Source organism: Phaseolus vulgaris, chromosome 11 (genome assembly GCF_000499845.2).
Source record: "Phaseolus vulgaris cultivar G19833 chromosome 11, P. vulgaris v2.0, whole genome shotgun sequence".
NCBI classification, from domain to species: domain Eukaryota; kingdom Viridiplantae; phylum Streptophyta; class Magnoliopsida; order Fabales; family Fabaceae; genus Phaseolus; species Phaseolus vulgaris.
Window position 1 is genome coordinate 49,627,410 of NC_023749.2, and position 22,612 is coordinate 49,650,021.

At 32.3% G+C, this 22,612-nt stretch overlaps 4 protein-coding genes across 4 annotated transcripts; all 4 read right to left on the bottom strand.

The window, feature by feature from the left end:
• Nucleotides 1-994: 994 nt before the first annotated feature.
• Nucleotides 995-2,116, bottom strand: LOC137809391 (uncharacterized). The gene has a single exon (XM_068610513.1). The coding sequence runs from the start codon at nucleotides 2,114-2,116 to the stop codon at nucleotides 995-997; it is 1,122 nt and encodes a 373-aa protein (XP_068466614.1).
• A 2,110-nt stretch (nucleotides 2,117-4,226) lies between these two features.
• LOC137809399 (uncharacterized) lies at nucleotides 4,227-5,546 on the bottom strand. Its single transcript, XM_068610521.1, has one exon. It carries the CDS (start codon nucleotides 5,544-5,546, stop codon nucleotides 4,227-4,229), a length of 1,320 nt encoding a protein of 439 aa, XP_068466622.1.
• Nucleotides 5,547-14,760: 9,214 nt separating this feature from the next.
• LOC137811430 (MLP-like protein 43) lies at nucleotides 14,761-17,097 on the bottom strand. The gene is made up of 2 exons (XM_068613186.1): nucleotides 16,859-17,097; nucleotides 14,761-15,401 (listed from the first exon to the last, which is right to left on the bottom strand). Exons 1-2 carry the CDS (start codon nucleotides 17,043-17,045, stop codon nucleotides 15,133-15,135), a joined length of 456 nt encoding a protein of 151 aa, XP_068469287.1. The 5' UTR covers nucleotides 17,046-17,097; the 3' UTR covers nucleotides 14,761-15,132.
• A 2,902-nt stretch (nucleotides 17,098-19,999) lies between these two features.
• On the bottom strand, nucleotides 20,000-22,148 carry LOC137811437 (MLP-like protein 43). Its single transcript, XM_068613198.1, has 2 exons — nucleotides 21,782-22,148; nucleotides 20,000-20,539 (listed from the first exon to the last, which is right to left on the bottom strand). The coding sequence occupies exons 1-2, from the start codon at nucleotides 21,966-21,968 to the stop codon at nucleotides 20,271-20,273; spliced, it is 456 nt and encodes a 151-aa protein (XP_068469299.1). The 5' UTR covers nucleotides 21,969-22,148; the 3' UTR covers nucleotides 20,000-20,270.
• Between the last annotated feature and the right edge of the window lie 464 nt (nucleotides 22,149-22,612).

Consider the following 22,612-nt stretch of genomic DNA (forward strand, 5'->3'; position numbering starts at 1 on the left):
TAAATATGATCTTGACCGAACGAACGGTTAAAAAGACGTCAAGTAGAGAGATGTATAGTTTTTAAAGTGCCTCGTTAAAACCTTCTCGGTCGAAAACCCTACTTTAGGGATAAAACGACCGAGCGAGGAAAGAGTACACTGATTTTCATTTATCAACTGTAATAGAATTTGAGATGCGTGGCATTCCACGTTCTCGGTACAGATTTTCCTGATAAATGATCTAAGCGATATGCTCCTCCGGCTGCTGTGTCGGCGATGCGGAATGGTCCTTCCCAGTTACTTGCAAATTTCCCTCCGTCTTTCCGGGCATCACTGCGCATGCGCCAAACTAAATCTCCTTTCTGAAAATTTCGTGGCTTCACCTTTGAGTTATATCGTCGTGCCGCACGTATCTTGCATGCCTCTTCTCGTATTCTGCACTTGTCTCTTAATTTATTAATGAGGTCGAGGCCGACCAGTAGACTTTCCTTATTCAAGTCCAGGTCTAATGTCTGTCGGCGTAGGGAAGGCTCGCCTATCTCGACCGGAATCATGGCTTCGATGCCGTACGTCAGGCTATAAGGTGTTTCCTGAGTTGTTGATTGCGGTGTACAACGATAGGCCCAGAGGACTTCCAAACGTTCTTCAGTCCAATTTCCCTTAGCTGGGCCGAGTCTCTTTTTATGTTCGTTAAGAATGACTTTGTTGGCGGCCTCGGCTTGACCGTTGGTTTGCGGATGCTCCACCGAGCTTGTGATGTGTTTGACATGGAGTTTCTCGTAAAACTCTGCTAACCCTCGGTCGGTGAACTGTCGGCGATTGTCTGTTATAATAATTTGAGGTAGGCCGAACCTGCAGATGATATTCTTCCATACAAAATTTTGGACGTTACGAGCAGTGATGGCTGTCAAGGGTTCGGCCTCGATCCACTTAGTGAAGTAGTCAATGCCGACTAACAGGAATTTGCATTGTCCCTTGCCAGGTGAAAAGGGTCCGATGATATCCATCCCCCATTTCACGAACGGCCAGGAGATAGAATGTAATGCAAGTTTTCTGGTTTTTCATGCGATATATTCCCGTATTCCTGACATTTCAAGCATTTCCGAACGAATTCTGTGCAGTCTCCTTGCACGGTCGGCCAGTAGTATCCGGCCCTGAGCACTTTAGCAGCCATGGTTCGTGCTCCTGGGTGAGTTCCACATACTCCTTCATGTAACTCGGTCATCACATATGTAATTTGGTCAGGATTCAGACATTTTAGTAGAGGACGAGAATAACCTCTCCTGTAGAGGTCTTGATCAATAAGAATATACCTGGCAGCCTGCTGTTTCATTGTTTTCTCCAAGTGCGGGCCACATATTCCTTCTGTCAGGTATTGTTTGATGGGGGTCATCCAGTTAGGTTGAGTGTTGGTCGTTAGGCATTCCTCCACGCCGACACTTGGTTTATTCAGGGTCACATGTATGACCGACCGGTGGACTCCCTTTTGCTTGACAGTGGCCAATCGTGAGAGAGTGTCTGCTCGAGTGTTGTTTTCTCTCCGGACGTGTTGGAATGATACTTCCCCGAACCTATTTAAGAGGTTTTTCACAAAATGGTAATACTGCTGAAGTAAATTTTCCCTTACATCATACTCTTCTGTGAGCTGCCCGATGACCAGCCGAGAGTCACTTTTGCAAATCAATTTGGTTATTTCTAACTCCATAGCCAGGTGTAGGCCGGCAATGATAGCTTCATATTCTGCCTGATTGTTCGAAGTCTTGAATTCAAACTTCATTGCCTGTTCAACGACAATCTCGCCTGGCCCTTCCAACACCACTCCTGCTCCACATGAGCGGTTGTTTGAAGAACCGTCCACATACAACACCCATATAGATTCCTCTTCCTCGGTCGGTTGCGGAGTGAGTTCTGATGCAAAGTCTGCGAGGGCTTGGGACTTGATTGCGCCCCTCGGCTGGTATTCGACATGAAATTCTGATAGTTCGATAGCCCATCCTATCATACGTCCGGCCAGGTCAGGTTTAGTCAAAATCTTCATAATAGGATAGTTCGTTCTAACTATGATGCGATGATTCTGAAAATACATCCGCATTCGTCGTGCGGTGATGATTAGGGCCAATGCCACCTTCTCAACCATTTGGTATCTGACTTCTGCGCCGTGTAGCACACGGCTCACAAAATACACCGGTCGTTCTTACTGCTTCGCTGGAGACAGCCAGGTAGACTATGATGGGCTCTCGTGTGTTTGGTTTTTGGATGACCGGTGGAGAAGCTAAAAATGTCTTTAGCTGGAGGAAGTTTTGCTCACATTCGGCCGTCCATTCAAATTTGGTTGTCTTTTTTAATAGTTTAATGATGGGTCTCGTTCGTTCGGCAAGTTTAGGTACGAAACGAGACAGAGATGTAAGACGACCGATGAGTCGTTGGATCTCTTTGAGACTGTTGGGACTCCGCATTTCTGCGATGGCTTTACACTTTTCAGGATTTGCCTCTATGCCCCGGTGAGTGAGCATGAACCCTAAGAATTTTCCTCCTTCCACGCCGAACGCACATTTTTCAGGATTCAGACGCATATGGTATTTTCGCAAAGCTTGAAAGACTTCTTTCAAATCTGCAATGTGTTGGTCACAGGAGTTCGACTTAACTACGATATCATCGACGTATACTTCGACATTCTGTCCAATCATGTCATGGAAGACATGGTCCATCAAGCGCTGGTAAGTGGCTCCAGCGTTTTTCAGGCCGAACGGCATAACCTCATAATAAAAATTGTTGGAGTCTGTGCGAAAGGTTGTTTTCTCCTTGTCTTTCGGGTGCATCTGGATTTGATTATATCCGGAATATGAGTCTAAAAAGCTGAGCATCTGATGGCCGGCCGCTCCGTCTACCAGCCGATCGATAGTCGGTAAGGGGTACGAATCCTTTGGACAAGCTTTGTTAAGGTCTGTGTAGTCGACACACATTCGCCACTTTCCATTTGCCTTTCTAACCATTACCACATTGGCTAACCACGTGGTGTAATGGGCCTTTTGAATAAAGCCAGCTTGTACAAGCTTTTCGGTTTCGTCTCAGGCGGCTTTACGTCGTTCCTCCCCCAACTTCCTTTTCTTCTGGGAGACTGGCCTAGCTTCTTTGTATACGGATAGACGATGAGTAATAACATCGGGTTTCACCCCGGGCATATCTGCAGCAGTCCAGGCGAATAGGTCAACGTTCTTCATCAATGTTCTATTGATCACATCTCGATCGTTCGGCTTGAGGGAAGTGCCCATGTAAGTTTTGCAGTCCTTATCGCGTAGGAATATAGGTTGTAAGTCCTCGTCTACCTCCATACGAGGGTCGTCCAATCGGGGATCTAGGTCCACAAGGGCCACCAAGTGCCTTCGGGAGCTCATTCTTCTGGGGCGCCTCTCTGGCGACCGACCTCTTCTGTCTGGGGAGCGATCGGTCGTTGTCTTATATAACCTTCGGGTTGGCTCGACTTTCAGACTGGCTACATAGCATTCTCGTGCTGTTTTTTGGTCTACGTGTATCGTTGTAATATCTCCGTTTACGGAAGGAAACTTCATAGCCAAATGAGGAGTGGAAACGATAGCCTTTAACCTATTTATGGAGGGACGACCGAGGAGTATATTGTAGGACGTATTAGCATTGACCAGCAAGTATCGGATATTGATGGTTTTGCTGAGATAATCATCACCAAAAGTGGTGAATAGGTCAATATACCCTCTAGTATCTACACGTTCCCCTGAAAACCCGACTATTTGTTCGTCGTAAGGCTGTATCTCTGATTCTGAAATGTTCATTTTTTTAAAAGTTTCCCAGTACAAGATGTCGACCGAGCTTCCTTGGTCGACAAGGACCTTAGCAATTGCGAACTTATCGATTTCCACCGTAATGACCATGGGGTCATCTTGAGCGGGATCAATTGCGGTGAAGTCAGCGTCCGTGAAGGTGATAGGTGGGATATGCGGTCGGCGGTGTAGGGATGCCGAATGAACTGATTGAATTGCCCTTAAATGTCTCTTCCTGGCTGAATTAGAACATCCTCCTCCTGCGAATCCGCCCGCAATGTAATTGATCTCCTGAGGAGGAGCGCCGAGCAACATAGGCCCAACAATTGTGTTAATGACTTCCCGAATTTTCTGTTTAGTTCGGCTTCTGCGATCTGGGCTTTCACTTCGAGGCCTTGTCCGTCTGACCGGACTTTCACTTCTTCTTCTGCGGCTCGTGCGGTTTCGATCATTTCAGTCGTCTCGTCGCCCAGATCGTGCTCTGTCCTTAGTGAAGTTCTCATCACGTTGGGGTGATCGTGGTGTAGGTGCCACTGTTTTCACAAATTTGCGGAGGTGGCCGGCTTGGACAAGTTCTTCTATCTTATCTTTCAACGCTTGACAGCCTTCGGTCGAATGGCCGTAATTACGGTGGTATTGACAACGTTTAGCTGTATCAGCGTTGGGAGGTGTCTGTGCTTGCTTTAACATTGGGATTAAGTCAGTTTGTAAGGCTTCGTCCAGTATCTTCCCTCTAGGTACAGTCAGCGGGGTGTAGTTATGAAAATGGGGGCCTCTGTTCTGGAAACGAGGCCCTCGTTCGTTCGTCCTCGGATGGATGCGGACATCTCTACTTTTTTCCATATTTTCCGCCAGTGTCTTCCTGTGATAGTCTATATGCTCTTCTATTTGCATGAATTTGGTGGCTCTGGTTCTTAATTCATCCATATTGTGCGGCGATCGCTTTATCAAGCTATCGGTGAATCGGCCTGGAAGTATGGCCGAGATCAGGTGATGCATTGCAATCTCAGGGTTTAAGTTCCTGATCCCCATACACACCCTGCTGAATCTATCCATGAAGGTTCTTAATGACTCTCCCCTTTCCTGTCTGACGTGGAGGAGAGACATGGATGACGTCCGATGGGGCCTGCTGGTGGCGTATTGAGTTATAAATTTTGTCTCCAACATTTCAAAGCTGTCCATGGAGTTTGGTGGGAGTCCGGTAAACCATCCGAGAGGTCCTTCTTTGAGTGAAGTGGGGAATCCCTTACACCATACCGTCTGGTCCACAGGGTACAACGTCATTTGCGTCCTGAAAATGTTCAAGTGTTCGTTTGGATCAGTGGAGCCATCGTATAGGTTCATCGTTAAACCCCTCCATTTGTCGGGAAGAGGTGTTGCGATGATATCGTCCGAAAAGGGATGACCTCTTGGATTTGCCGACCTGCGGGGTGTGACACTTTTGACACTTTGATGAGTGTGCTGTGTGGGTGAAGTGTGATGGACCACTTGGGTCCGATTTTGTGGGGTAGTTATCTTTGTTCCAGATGGATGAGGGGGCAGAGTTGGAGCGTGGGAATGTCCTTCCCTCTCAGAGTCTTCGAGTTGTTGGAGCAACCTCTTGTTCTGTTCTTTCAGTTGAGCCATTTCTTCTGCTTGTTGGCGTCGTTCTTCCTCATAGCGTATCTGGTCTGCAGTCCCTTTCTTCAGTAGTTCCTGCATTTGAGCTTGAAGAATTTGTAACACCGCCATTTGACTCTCCGTAGAGTTGTTGTTATCTGTTGTAGACACCATTGTTGCCGAAATCCTTGTGGGGGACCAGAGATTATTCGGGCCCCACGGTGGGCGCCAATTGTACCTGTGTGGATGTCAGGGCCAGAGTGATATTGTTCCACGTCAGTACCTAATTGTTGTTATCCAGCAGCTGCTTAATCCTCCTAGTCCTTTCTCCTCTGCGCGTATGCTCGTCCGGTCGGCGGGGGTACCTGCGATTGCACTCCGACGCTCAAGTCAGTTCTCCTCCTTTCTCAGTGTTTCCAGAAGATTAAAAACGTACCTTTTCCCCCTTTCAACAGTTTTCCTTATAGGTTGACCTGTGCTTTGGTACGTGTGGGCCAAATAGGTAGTTGTTGAAATCGTGTTTAGTGGTGTTTGGGTCATGAGTAGGTAGTTTGGGTATTAAGGGAGTGTACCTGAAAATGTCCTTGACCCATTCAACTACAGTTATAACTGCTGTTCTGCCACGTATTTATTTTGTTCGTTTTATTTAACATCCATGTTCGGTCGTACGGAGCCGAGCGGTACAGAAGCAGTGTGCAATTTTGCAGAAATCCAAAACTAGACATTTGCTTGCATCAAAGTACAAACTTCAGATGCGTTAGTCGCGCTCCTATTGAAAATAATAGAATTGATGTGATTCCATATTTTCCCCACGACCCCACCCAAATTATATTCCACACTTCATTAATCAAATCAGAAAACGTATTCATCCTAAATTGAGCAAAGTTTGACTTAGGATCTAGAGAATGATTTTCCAAAATATCATAATCTATTAGACTATAGAGTACATTTATGTTATAACCATCACTATTTATCGACAAAAATTTATTGATAAAGTTGTGTTCATCCCGGATTTTACCAATATATGGTTTCATCGACAGATTTTACGATGGATTTTTGTCCATTGATAACTACAGATGGATTTTAATGAAAGATTTTTTGTCTGTCGATCATTACCAACCGCTTATACTGACCAATATGAAAATTAAAAAAGAAATTAAAGGTAAATCAATATTAGTCTGTAAAATTTGTCGATAGTTTAGCGTTAGTATATTTTGTTGATAAATTTTGTTAGTAAATTTATTAACAATTATAATAATGTTAATAATAATTATAATAATGTTAATATTAATTAATAATGGCTACAACAATATTAATAATTACAATAAAAATAATGATAATAATATTAATGTCAATAATAATATTATTACCAATAAAATAATAATAATACTAGTAATATTAATAATAATGTTAATATAATAATAATAACATTAATAATTAAAATAATAATAATATTAATATTGATAAAATTAATAATACCTATAATTATAATAATAATAATAATAAAATTAATAATAATAATAATGTTAATATTAACAATATCAATACATATAGTAATATTATTAATAATACTAATAATAATAATATTAATAGTACTTTTGTCATTATCAACGAATTTTTTTGCATTATTGTGGGTAAATCCAGTGTTTTTAGTGAACACAAAATAAAAGAAGCGTAGAAAAAGATATATGCGATGGTTCTCACCTGAATTGTTGCTTATACCTTTGAGTCTTTCTTAATTTGTGTTATATAGAATTGTAGCCTATTTTAGTGCATGGACTACTATATAGTCTAAAATGAATTTTTTTTAGTTCAGTTTATTTATTCTGTTTACTAAAATTTCGTTAACTTGTACATTTTAAAATCCCATCCAGATTCTCATAATAATTATATATATATATAAATAATTTAAAATAGTACATCTACCTATAAACTAATATATATTGTTAAAATTCGTATACATTTAAAATATGTAAAATAAAATAACACTATATTCTTCATCATATATCCTAGAGTTTTATATAACATAATGAAATATGTGTCCAAGCGTTCTTCACAAACTTTATTGATTCTGAATTTAGTGGTTGAACATCCATAACATATTGCAACACATAATAAGTTTAAATTAGTATTTAAAGTACAAAATTTATTATAAACAATAATTTAAATATGACTCTCAACCTCTATTAATGTCAACTTTTACATAATACCCATACTCATACCCTTCCGGTTGTTTATTATACTACAATCCAATATTAATGAAGAGTTAATATTGATATTTATTTGACAAACAAGGAAGACAAAAAATAATTAATGAAAATACCAACCTTAGGTTCAACCATATCAGCTTTTGAGACTTTGCACTTGGTCAACTTCTGAGTATTCTATATCCAGTCTATTGACTAATTAATTAAAATAAAAAGGCTTGGTAGAAGACATTTAAGTAATATACATAAGTAAATTGATAATGTAATTATCAGTCCACTATTTACTTGAGATATTATCATTTATGGATATCACAAGTAATTGTCATTGATGCCTACATCATCCATGAAAACAATTAGTAAAACATAAAAAGGATGAAATACTAATAATTGACAACTTAAAAACTGTATTTACTCATTAATATAAGGGACAAAATATATATGTTTCCCCCTTTATATTCCCCCTGCATTTCCCATTGAATTAATTAATTAGGGATTCATGTTTTTCCTTTATACATCATGTTTCCCTTGTTAATGCAAACTCCAGACAAGTACCTAGTATAATTAGTTAAAACATAATCAATGATTTAATTATATAAACTAAAATGATTTATGGATGGAAGAGACTTACATCATCCAAAATTGAATGACAAATATATTCAACTCATGGTTGCAAGGTGCAACCTCTAATACACTTGACATGTGTATGCATAAAGGTATGTAACTATTTCTTTAAAAAATAGTGTCATCTCTAATAATGTGGATATAGGATCGTCGATGTAAATCGGTTACTTATTTCTTTGTGGACTTGGTTTCTGATGGTATTGCTACAAAATAAAAAACATTTTGATTAAATTAAATATAATAACCTGCAAACCTTCTTATTAAGAATTGCAAATAGTATTCTAATAACATTAACCATACCAGCCTTAGAAATATCTCCATCCATTTGAAATTCTAACTTATTTATCAACGTCTTTAAGCATATTTATAGGCCATTTATATATCTAAAAGTTATAAGTCATAAAACTATAAATAACCAGATTAGCAAGTTGAACCCTCCCCAATCATACTTAGTATTTTTCTTTTCCAAGAAGTCAATTTAAATGCTAAAGGCTAGAGATATCTAGACTTAGAAACACCTACAAAAATTGGAACATTAAGGTATTTGAAAGGAACATACCCTCTATTACATCCAATAACACTTTTAATTATCCAATAACACTTTTAATTCTCCTATTAAATGCAGAATTATCAACAAGAAAGAAGAAATGTTTAGAAGCATTCATCCATTGACCAAAAATAGAACTATTAGCATGGGAAAAAGCCACAAGATTGGATAAATTTTTTTGTTAATCCTAAAAAAAAGTATCATCTACAAACAAGACAAAGACAACCCTTTAGGGCCAACCATGGGAGAATCTTTTGATTCAAGACCGAAAGAGAGACTCCTATTAAGAACCTCTTTAGCCAAACTAAAAAGGAGAAGAGATAATGAATCTCCTTATCTAACACCTTTGCTACAGAAAAAGTACTCATAAAAGATAAAAAAATAGCATATTTAAGAATAGAAGGTTTGTCATACTTGTCTTAATTACTATGATAAAATCAGGTTTAAGTTTACTCATATTTTTCATGAAGAGAATGTGTGTACTGATAAGTTGGCTAATTTAAGATTTATTCATAGAGAATTCCTTCTAGTCTGTTTTTAGAATTCTTTATGAATAAGTATAGTCTACCTATGTATCGTTTTTGTTAACATATGAGTTTTGATCTAGTCCTTCCATATTTTTTTTGTATTTTCTTTTATTTTTAATAATATTTTTTTTGTGTAATGACAAATAATTATTATTACTTAAAGTGTCATGAGATGTCAAATTACACTCTAATGAATCAAATTAGTAAAAAAAAAATGGAGTTAAAACATATCTAGAAAAGAAAGCTTCATTTAATAGTAATAGATTTTTTTTTTAATATCAATTTTGATAGCAATATTGCATCCCTTAATTTTTTTTTGACAAGAAGTTAATGCCTTCTAAAGTAATGCAGACACAATCATTAATATTTCTTCCCTTAACAAAGCCTTTCTGATTAAGGGGTGATCATAGCAGATAGACCTAAAATCTTGATGGTACCAACTCCAATATCCTTCAAAACCAGAGAGACAATATTCAGATGATTTATTTAATATCAAATTCTGAACAGAAAAAAACATTCAGTAGTGTTAGTAGGTTTGTTGATTAATATTTTCTGTAAGTGGCTCAGCTGTGAAACACCTAAATATGTCTGTAAATATTGTTATATATTCTTTTTGCTAAAAAATAAAAAACTTATCTGATCAGTACGGCTAATTAATTAATTAATTAATTAAAGTTTGGGGCCATTTCGATACCCTACAAAAAAAAAAAGAAAATACCTAATCACTTCTCGTGCAAAATTCGCAAGCTGTCTAAATACTATTTTATTTACTATAAAATAAATGAAGACCTTCTGCAACACGTGAAAATATTATAACAAAAGGTGTCTAATTAAAAAACTGATTAAATCACTTTTAAAATCGATACCCTGCAAACCGATTCAAGAAAACATCTAAAAATTAGTTGAATAAAAAATATTTAAAAAATCGGCATTTTAGATAAATTGATTAAAAAGTTGCTTTTTAAATTAGTTTGATTGAGTTCCTAAGTTTTTGACGGGTGAAATTGAAGCTAACATCTTAGAAAGGTAGATCTCTTGTAACATGATGGATAGAATTCAGTTAGTTAATACGGTGATTTCTGGATTTTTAGCTTATAGCTTTAATACGTATAAATGACATGTTCACTTCTTAAGCAAGTTGAGTAGTGGTGTCGAAAATTTATTTGGACTGGTGATATTCTTAAAAAAGGCATAGCTACCAATATTGGACTCTTATCTGTTCTCCTCTTGAAAATGAAGGTTTGAAGATTATTAATCTTCATCATGAAAATAGTGTGTATCTTCTTAAGCTTGCTTGAAACTTTTCTTATAGCAACAAGCCTTGGACTTTTCTTCTGAAAGTTAGAGTTCTTAAATCAAAATACGAGTTTAGAATGGTTTATAGATCCTCGTCTCTTTGGCTTGGAATTAAATAGTTTTATTCTACTTGATTATACTTCTTGAACTGTTGGTACAAGTACTTCTATTAATTTCTGGAATGATAAATGGTGTTCTACTACTTCTTTAGCAAATATTGTAGGGTTATCTAATGGTGCTAGAATTTTGGATACAGTCTCTCGGTTTTGGACTGGTTGTGATTGGAATATTCATTTGTCTTTACGGCAAATGTCTCATTTTTTTTAATCATATCATGGTTAGGGAGGAACACGATATTCCTAATTTGAATCTAGATGAGTCTGGTCATTTCACTCTTAAATCGGCTAGGACTTTTTTCTTGCAACCAGGAGTTCCCTGTGGTTGGGGTAAATTCATTTAGTCTTCATATATTCTCCCTTTTAAAACAATAGTACTCTAGAAAGTTTTTCATGGACGGCTTCCTATAGATCAACATATCCAGAATAAAGGTTTTCATATATGTTTTATGTGTACAATTTGTGAAAAGCACGAGAAATCTATTTAGCATTTATTTTTTGAATGTTCTAATGCTTTGCATATTTGGAGTTGGGTTCGACAGATTTTTCTTACTTCACATTTCTCTAATAAAGATGATCTTCTTTCTTTTATTAAGAGTGAGGGTAGTCCTTTGGTTAAATTGATTAAGCTTGTTGTGATAACTTTTTCTATTTAGATGATATGGCGTATGAGGAATTATGCTAGATTTCAAGATAAGATTGATGTTTAAGCTATTTCGATAGTTAAAGATTTAACTTTTCTAGTAGGAAATTTTCTGAAGCTTCAATGAAGAATAATATATTGGATTTCAACGTGATTAAGTTTTTTAGTATTAATATTCGTACTGGTAAAGTTCTTCGTCCTCTTCCTATTAGATGGGAGTTCCCTTTATCAGACTGAGTTTAAATTAACACTGATGGGGTTGCTAGGGGATATCCTATTATGGTTGTTGAGTTTTATAGAGTTATATATGCTATGAAGGAAGCTCAAAAGATGGGGCTTACTAATGAATGACTGGAATGTGATACTGCCTTGGTTTGTGTTGCGTTTAATGCTAGAACTAATATTCCGTGGATGTTTCGTAATCGATTGAATACTTGTCCTAATTACTGTGAGAAAAATCAGGTTTATGGTTACTCATATTTTTCGTGAAGGGAATGCGTGTGCAGATAAGTTGGTTAATTTAGGATTTACTCATAGAGAATCATTTCATTGGTATAATAGGCTTTCATCTAGTTTGTTCTTAGAATTCTTTATGAATAGGTATAGTCTACCTATGTGTCACTTTTGTTAACATATGGATTTTTGTCTCGTCCCCCATATTTTATTTTATTTTTTATTTTTTTTAATATGATAACATATGATTATTACTTAAGGTATCAACTTAATGAGATGTAAAATTGCATAGGATATCTAACATAAAAACTTTTATAAAATAAAAATTCAATTTAATTAAAAATGGGCTTATAAAATAAGTACTTTAAACGAGTGGTGCTACATTTCTTATCCACAAAATCTTTATAATACAATTATATATGTTTCCATAAGTAGGGTGCATGTTTCAATCATTAACTATAGTGGGTGCAACCATCCCAATAAATGTAGAATTACTGTACAAAAATGTTTGATTCCATTTTGAGCTAAACAATCTTCAATAATCTTTATTATAGTAGTTACTTAAAATGGGGCGAAATATAAACGACCTTCATGTATGGAATCTACTATAAACTTTAAAAAAAATTATCCTATTATATATCAATACTTATTTTACTGGCAAGTGTTTAAAATCTTGGATTTTAGTCTTTGATATTGTTCATTTTATCTTAATACTTGTATTTATTTGCTAACACCTGTTCAATATCTTCGTCTTTTGTCATTTGTGTTTCTTTCCTTTTGTTTTGAAGCAAGTGTTCGAAAAAAAATTGTATGTTGTTGTCCAATAACACTAAAAAATATTATTAATTAAAATTAATTTTAAAAATAAAAAATAATTGATTAGTATATTACCTAAATTATTACTATTTTATAAATTAAAAATTTATTAATATTTAAAATAATTTATATTATTAATTAAAAATTATAAATTAGTTCTAACATTAGTTATCAAAATGTTAAATACTACTTTAAATATCAAATTAGTCGGTGTAAAGATTAATTTAAAACTGGAATGTTTAATGGCTAAAATCTTAGTAATGTTAGATATTAATTTAAAAACTAATTTACAAATTTTTATTAATAATAAAAATTAATTTAGATACTAATAATTTTTTAATTTATAAAATAATATTTAATTTAATTAATATAGTAATTAATTATTTTTTATTTTTAAAATTAATTTAATTTAATGATTTTTTACTGTATTTCCTGAAAGTGGCGAAGCAAAAATTTGAAAATAACTTCTTTAGGTACAAAAAGGGTTGGTCTATGTTCTAATACTAAATCCACATTGCATTTAGGTAGTTGGGCAAAATTAGGAACAAGTTAGCAAATGAACGAAGATTATCTGACCCAGATAAATCACAAGAACCATTTCTTGAATCTAAACTTGTGTGCATAGTCAATGTTTATGCAGCGTGACACCTGAATGACAATGTTGTTATGTCGAAGGATTTATCTAGTATTAGAAGTGCGAATCAGAATTTGATTTGGTGCTTTTGCAACAATTTTAATGTAGTTAGAAGAGCTAGTGAAAGGAAAGGTGCAACTGAAAGGGGAAGTCGGAAGAATGAGATTAGAAGCTTCAATTCCTTCATTGATAAGAACTTTCTGGTGGAGCTCCCGATTCTGGGAAAGAAGTTTACGTGATTTAAAGCAAATGGTTAAGATAAAAGCAGACTTGATAGAGTGTTCGTATCTGATGGATGGTTACAAATCTGACCAAACTATAAACAATATGTACAACTCAGAGAGGTCTCAGATCATTGTGCTCTAGTGGTGAAATTTGTGCATAAAAATTGGGGGTCAAGACCTTTCAGGTCTATTCATGCTTGGCAGATGGAGTGTGGTTTCAAGGAGATGGTATGAGGGAAATGAGAATCTTATGATGTTCGAGGTAATAGTATATTCAGGTTCAGAGACAAGCTGAAGTTCCTAAAATCTGATCTTCAAGTTTGGAACCGTGATGTGTTTGGGTACAAATAAGAAGCGTATTTTAAAGGAGATTGAAGATTTAGATAATCAAGACGATGCGCACAATCCAGTTAAGAGTTTCTAACAAAAAGCTTGAATCCCTATCCAGACAAAAAAGCTAGGTCTAAATGGTTTAAAGAAGGGATTCCAACTCAAAGTATTTTCATTCAACCATAAGATGAAGAAGCCTAAGGAATGCAATGAAGGATGTGGAAGTTGGAACCAATGGTCTAAGGAGCGAAAGGTCGTTTCATAGCCATTCAAGAATTTTGTTTTCTTCATCTATTCTATAGCTATATTTGGGATCATTTTGTGGTGTAGCCTTTTATTTTAACTTTAATTGTTGCTTATCATTCTTAGCTTTCATGTGCTGTTTGTCTCATTAATTTTCCTTGAGTTTAACAATTTTAAATTTAACTTTTGTTACTTTTATTTTCTTTTGCAAAGTTTTGGTGTTAGAAGTCCCTTGGTGCATGAGACGCCTGAACATTGGTTCTGAGAAGCTTTATTAAAGAAGAGAAAAAGACCAAAAAGAGTACCACAGACCAAATGTCATTCATTTGATCGAATTTTATACCAACAAAACGATTAACACTAGAGAACATGGTAAAAAGAATTATAAATAATTTAATAAGAATACAAATTATTTATTAAATTTCTTAATTTATATATTATCATTCTAAATAAAAATAAAAAATAAAAAAACAGAAAGAAGAAAAGCTTATTCAACCATGGCCAGTTCCATGACTTTCTATTACATTCATACAGGTACATTAAATTACTGAAATCCCAATAATGGGTTTCCATGCACTGGTAAACACTTTTACAAAATCACATAATTCAATCAATGAAAAAGGAAAGAACAGACAAGATACTGCAAAAATCATAAATATTCATTAATATATGCTAAATACTTTTACAAAATCACTTAATTCAATCAATATAAAAGGACATCACCCAAAAGATACTATACAAATCATAAATATTCATAAATATGCATCACATGGAACATTTTAACATTCAATAATTCAACAAACTTAAAGAAAGTACATTAGCAACCTACATTTTTCATAGAATCAAGTTACAACATTTGATACAATAATTTTAATAATTTTTCATATTATTTAATTTCAAACTTATTTTTTAAACTCATCACATCAAAAGTTGTATACAACTTCATGTGAAAGTATCCATTTTCATCCAAGTTTATTCCACCCAAAGAAGGATTTAGATAACCATCTTTCTCCTCAAACTTCACACACATATATTATTATTATTATTCAGATAATCACTTAACCTTAAGCTAAGCTCGTTATTTCTTCTTCTTCTTTTTAATTTTATGGCTTAAGAAGATGAGCATCGATATCTGCAGTGCATTTGTGGAGGTACTCGATGTAACCATATGGAGGATCAACTTCTTCCCTAACCCTCTCATATTCAACAGTCCATGTGATGATAGCATCACCATTGTTCTTATCAGTTGCTTCAAATCTGATATTGAGGAGCTTGAATTGGTTATCGATCTCTTCACCAAAGAGCTTGAAGATGATTGTTTTGTTTGCTTCATCGTATTCCATACTCTCCTGACATGTCACAACCTTACCATCTGTTTTTTTAAGCAATCAAAACAAACATAAACATTCTTGGAAAATTAGACAATGATAGAACTAAATTTCATGGCTAGAAATTTTGTATATAGAAACTAATTTGAAGAAAAACAATATCAATTACTAATTTAGAAATTATTTTACAATTTAAAAAATAATTAGTTTTCAAATTATGCTTTTTTTCAGTGAAGTAAATTTTTGAACTAGTAATTAAATTTTTATTTAAAATTATTAAACAAAGTTTTAGTTATTTTGAATTAATCTTTTTATTTAGTTTTTTAATTGTTTAAGTTATTAATTCTTTAATTTCTAAAAAATATTTTTTCAGCTATAATTTTGTTTTGAACTTGATATCTATTCTTCAAGATTTGATTTTGTGTTTCAATATGTATTTATTTTAGAATTCAAGTATGAGTTGAAAGTTTAGTATTGAGTAAGTAAAAACAAGAAAGTTATTTGACGTATAAAGAAACAAGATTTATAAATATTGAATTTTAAGAATGCAGGGTGAAGGTGTTTTCATTTATATAAATTGATGCTAGGTTATTGCTTTTTTTTATCAACAAAATGAAATAAATAGAAGTTCAAAGAAGTGCCTTAACTAGTATATAAAAAACACGATTGGATTAATCTTTCCAGTCTTTTTAAGCATGTCGTGGTAAAAACATAAGAATAGTTAAGGGAAAATGTGTTGAGATCTTAAACACAACAAAAAGATCCACAAGTATTGAGTCTTAGAATTTTGAAAAAAAAAATCCACAAGTATCAGAGTCTTAGAATTTTGGATGGAAAGTGATGTGATAGTAGTATGATAAAGTTAAGTGACATATAATAATATTTGTTTAGATAACCAGCTCAAATATAATGTTTTATTTTTATTTTTTATTAGTAAAGAATTAAATGGATTAATTGTTGTTCTTACTCTCATTTTCTGCAGTTTAGGTTGTGTAATGCTCCTGAGTCGATCAATTTAGGAACGAGGAGTATTTGGATTGCGGTGGTTAGTAAGATTTAAAGTCATAGGAACAAGATTTTATTCAAAGGTGGACGGAACTACTCTGACATCTTTTATTTGACTCAATTGAAGATTTGGTCTTGGATTTCTTCTTAATTTTCCTCTACTTGTTTGTCTTATTCTAATTGACATCTTGTTCTTCTGGATTGTCTTGTTTCGCTTTAGCTTATTTTGCGGTTGTGATTTTTTATAGGTTAGTTTTGAGTCATTGGTTGGAAGGTGTGTGTTCTAAGAATGTCTTAGATTTTTATATATGGGTTGAATCACCTTAAAATGATTCTTATGTATATATTATTTATTGTTGATAAAAAAAATTAAAAATAAGATACTATCAAAGTGTCACAACGGAAAACTATATTAAAACTTAGGGTTTAGAGTTTAGGGTTTAGGTGAGAACGGAAAACTATATTGAAACTTAGGGTAACAAAATTGATGAATTACCTATGATATAAGTCCAGTGTTTGATGGACTCATTGTGGTGCCAGTCATCACCATGGTGCAGTTTGGTTCCGTGGACTCTATCAGTAAGGTTTTGAACATCATGGAGTTGCGTTGCGAAGATGTTGAACAACTTTGCAGCAGTTGCATGAACCCCAATTTCAGAGATGATTCTACCAGCAAGTGACATGATGATGATAAAGAACGAAGCAAAAACTATATGAAACAGACAGAGAAGGGTGAGAGATGGTGAAGAACATTGCCATATACCTACTTATAGACCAACAACACTTAGCTATACCTAACAATAAACGAAAATTAAATTTTGTTGTCCTTTTTTATACCCTACAATAAAGAAAATATACATAATCAGATTTTGTGTCAAAATACAGATCTATCTAATATACCATGTATCTTTTATTATTTTATTTACTATAAAAACACAATCAACACCTTCTAAACCACACCTCACAATATAATGTTTTTCCCTTAAAACCCTTTTACATGAATAAAATGATAGATCATTCTAACATTTTTTAATGATCTAACTTTTTTTTTCTCCAGCTAAAAAGTCTGTTATTGAATTAAAATTACGTATGTTTTTTTATTTCCATTCCGATGGAAATAGTATCTAGAATCTTTGATATGTTTGTTTATGATTAAAAAAATTTAATTTTACGAGTTTGAATAGAACATTTATATGTATTATTATATTTTTTTTAAGTTTAGTTAATTAAAATAATTAATTATTTTTAATTTGATTTGTAATAAAATTAAATTATTTCGTTCATAAACTAATTTTTAGAGATAAAAAATAATTAGTTGCTATAATAACTAAATTAGAGACTATTTTAGAGACTAAAAAAATTTTGGTTTTTAAATTAATTTCTATTATTAATAAATGATTTTGAAATTGGCATCTAATTAACAACCAAAGTTTTTGCTACCAAATTTAGAAATTAAATAATTGGTAGTTAAACCTGGATAGCTATATAAAAACCAATTTAAAAATCATTTAACAATAATAAAAATTAATTTAAAATTAATGTTTTTTAATTTTTAAAATAATTTTTAATTTAGTTATTATAATAATTAATTAATTTTTTATCTAAAATTGACTTTTATTTTAATTTTTTCTTGTAGTGATATTTATTTATTTATTTTGTTTATGAAAGAAAAAATTAAACATTTATTCACGGTCTTGTCATTCACAAATTATTAGGTGAGGTTGGTCCACTAAAGGAAAACGTGAATTAACTGTCTTAAATATGCCTGCCAATAATGTTAATAGTGTTTTCTCAGCATTCATAAGTGCTCCTGAAAATAAAAGGGGAAAATACACTACAAGAAAAACTTGATTTAGCTTTCAAATTTTTGTGTGGACCATTTGCGGACGCTACTCTCATCGGCCAAGATGAGTAAAAGCTCACGCAAGATTTACATTGGACGCAAAACAGACGCATATATTGATTTAATTTTTTTTTATTTTTTTTAAATTTGCGTCGACCGCGCTCCACGCATAGGCGTCGGTTTTGCGTGGAATCCACGCATATGCGTCCGCTATAGCCCACTCATGTTTAGAGTTTTAAAATTTAAATATTTTTAATGTATAATAAATATTTTAATTTTGAATTCTTTATTATATTTATTTTAGAATTATTTCTTTAATGTTATAATAAATTATTTAAATTTATCAATTTTGAATATAAATTAATTAAATTAGATTTATTAAATTAAATAAGCGTTTGATTTAAAATTAATTGAGTAAAATAAAATATATATTTAAATTATTTAAATGTTATATAAAATATTTGTTTATTTTAAATTTATTTTATTTATATATTGTCATAACTATTTTATTTTTGAAATTATGATATAAATTAGTTAAATTAAATTTATTAAATAGATGATAATAATATTAAATTTATTAAATATTAATATTAATACTAATAATATTAATAATAATGTTAATTATAATATTAATTATAATGTTGATTATAATAGTAATTATAATGTTGATTATAATATTAATTATAATGTTGATTATAATATTAATTATAATGTTGATTATAATATTAATTATAATGTTGATTATAATATTAATTATAATGTTGATTATAATATTAATTATAATGTTGATTATAATAGTAATTATAATGTTGATTATAATAGTAATTATAATGTTAATAATAATTTAATAATATGAGTATAATTTATTTTATTATTATTAATGTTAATTATATTAATATGTATAAATTATATTAATAATAACTAAAATATAAATGATAATATGATCAAAGAATTTGTCTGGTCTAGTGGTTAATGCTTCCTAAATCACTGGAAGGACTTGAGTTTAAATCCTGACGGTTCCAGTTTCCTGGAGTGTTGGTTTGATGATTCTCGCTCCTTCAAACTTATGAAATTGTCGTTGAGTTCTACCTGAGATGTTTTTTGTCATTTTGATGAAACTGTAATTGAACTTTTTTTAATTGCTATTATTATTAACTTGAAAAGAAAATTAATGATATTGTATGCTTATTTTTTAATATATCTTATTAAATATTTTTATCATTACATAAATGTAAAGATAAATTATTAATATATTTTTATTTTATTTTATAATTTTTAAAAATAATATAATTTAATATTAATGCTTCGTATAATTAGAAAAATACACATTGTTACATTTATGTGTGTGAAGATTAGTGGATTTTACAATAAATAAATAATAATGTAAATATTTATTTTTAAAAAAAATCTATGATGATTATTATAATATTTAACATAAAAAGTCTGGTTTACTATAATAGATAGTTCTGATGAAAACCTACGTAAAAAGTTATATTTTCTATGACTATATTAATCTTAAAAAGTTTTGTTTGAATAATAAATTCAACTTATTATAAAAGTTCTTACATACAAAATGCAAAGTTTCTATATTCTATATCACCATCATCAGAATGTTATAAAAAGTCTTATAGAACCGTATACGCATCATAGTTATAAATTTTATTGAGCTATTACGAATTCCATGACTTGTTATTACATTCAAAGAGGTACATTAAACTAGTGAAATTTTCAATAATGGGTGGTAAAGATTTTTCCAAAATCACTTAATTCAATGAATAGAAAAGGACAGAACCCTACACAAATCATAAATATTCATTCATATCCATATACATAACATGAAACATTTTAACATATAATAATTCAACAAACTTCAAGACATCACTGACATGCATATCCAACATTATTGCACCCAAAGGAAGGATCAAGATAAACATATCCCTCTACTCAAACTTCACACAGATATATTATTATTCTTATTATTCAGATAAGAACTTGACCTTAAGCAAAGCTCATTATTTCTTCTTCTTCTTCTTCTTCTTTTTATTTTACACATAGCTTTTTGGAGCTATGCCTTAAGAAGATGAGCATCGATATCTGTGGTGCATTTGTGGAGGTACTCTATGTAGCCATATGGAGGATCAACATCTTCACGAAGCCTCTCATATTCAACAATCCATTTGATGACAGCACCACCATTCTCCTTATCAGTAGCTTCAAATATCAGATTGAGGAGCTTGTATTGGTGATCCAGGTCTCCACCGAAGAGCTTGAAGATGATTGTTTTCTTTGCTTCATCATATTCCATACTCTCCTGACATGTCGTAACCTTACCATCTGTTTTTTTAACAAATCAAAACAAATAACATAAACATTCTTGCAAAATTAGACAATGATCAATCTAAATTTCTAGCCTATATTTTGAATTCACCCGACCCGAAAGTACACTATCCATTCTGGGAACGTCCGGTGCCAAAGTCATTGAATGGGTAAGTCGCTAATTTCTAAAACGAACTATTTCATGTAGTTTATCCGCCCGCTGGGCTATGAGTGGGTATTTTCCCAGAGGTTTTTATTGTATCAATCTACCCCTGTGTGATTCTTGTTGAAGCATATACTCCTCGGGGAGGGTAGGGTGTAGGGCGGACGATTTCAAAACAGATTACCCATTCATTAGATAGAGAAGATCACCAAGATTTCGTGATTCGCTGTCGAACTTATTAAAACAATATCAATAACTAATTTAAAAATTATTTTACAATTTAAAAATAATTAGTTTTCAAATTATGTTTTTTTGCAATGAATAAGCTTTTTAACTAGTTAAATAGTTATTTAAAAATAGTAAACAAAATTTTATTTATTTTTAATTAACTTTTAATTATTTAAGTTATATTAATTCCTTAAACTTAGTGGTCATTACTTCAATCTCTAATAACAATATTTTCAGCTATAATTTTTTTTTTTAAACTTTAACCTTGATGTCTAATCTTGATTTTGTTTTAATATATATTTTATATGTGAAAATTCAAGTATGAGTTGAAAGTAGGAATAAAAAAGTTGATTGACATATAAAAAGAAAATATTTATATAAATATTAAGCTATAAGAATTTGGGTTGAAGATATTTTCATAGTCTCTTGTATGGATTGACTCTAAGTTATTGATGGTCTTCCTAGTCTCTTTAAGCATGTTCTCATAAAAACCTAACAAGAGTTAAGGAAAAATGTGTCGAGATAAGTAGAGACAAGCATGTCTAAAAAATTCACAAAAATATTACTCTTAAAGTTTTTGATTGAAAGTTGTGCGATAATTTTTTATGAGTTGACTCTAACTCATTGATGGTAAAAATCTTACATTTTATAAAAATAAAAAAGTTAAGTAATATATATTAAAAAAACTAACAAAAACACTGATTAGTTTCAAAGTTTTAGGTTGAAGACGATGTAATATTATTTTATACAAACAATTCATGTTCATTAATATTAGGAATTCAGGTATTTAAGAAAACAATCACTAGAACAGAGAGAATTGTGGAGGCAAACTATGTTAAAAGTTAGGGTAAAAACATAGTTGAATTTACCTATGATATAAGTCCATTGTTTGATGGACTCATTGTGGTGCCAGTCATGGCCATCATGCAGTTTGGCTTTGTGGATTCTATCAGTAATGTTCTGAACATGATGCAGTTGCTTAGTGAAGAAGCTGAACATCTTTGCAGCAGTTGCATGAACCCCAGTTTCAGAGCTGATTCTACCAGAAAGTGACATGGTGATAAAGAAAGAAGCAAGAATATGAAGCAGACAGAGAAGGGTGGGAGATGGTGAAGAATAACATTGCCCCTTATCCACTTATATATAGCAACAACACAGTGCCACCCATACCAATCAACCAATTCATTAAATTTTGTGGTTCATTTTCATACCCTACAATAAAGAAAATACCTAATCAGATTTTGTGTGAGAATCTAGATCCATATCTAATACCATATATCTATTATTATTTTATTTACTATAAACCACAATCACAAGGCTTTCAAAACCACATGAGAATATCGTTTTTCCCGCTTAAAACCCTCTCACATGCATGTCTACGTAAGGCTGTTCTATATAAAAAACAATAAAGCACTTATTCAGGGTCTTGTCATTCACAGAAAATTAGGTGGTGTGAGTCATTATTGTCATCACTATAGATTATTAAATTTTGATAAATTTAAATGCTTTTTATACTTGCTATTAAAGGGAAAATTGCTTTTTAGACAACTCACACTTCACTCTACATTTTATTAAATATTAATATTTTAATCATTTTTAATTCTTTTAATTTTAAAAATTATTTTAACATTTTACATTTTACATTATATTTTCACTAAAAGATTTTCTTATTTCTTTTATTATAAATATTAATGTTTTTT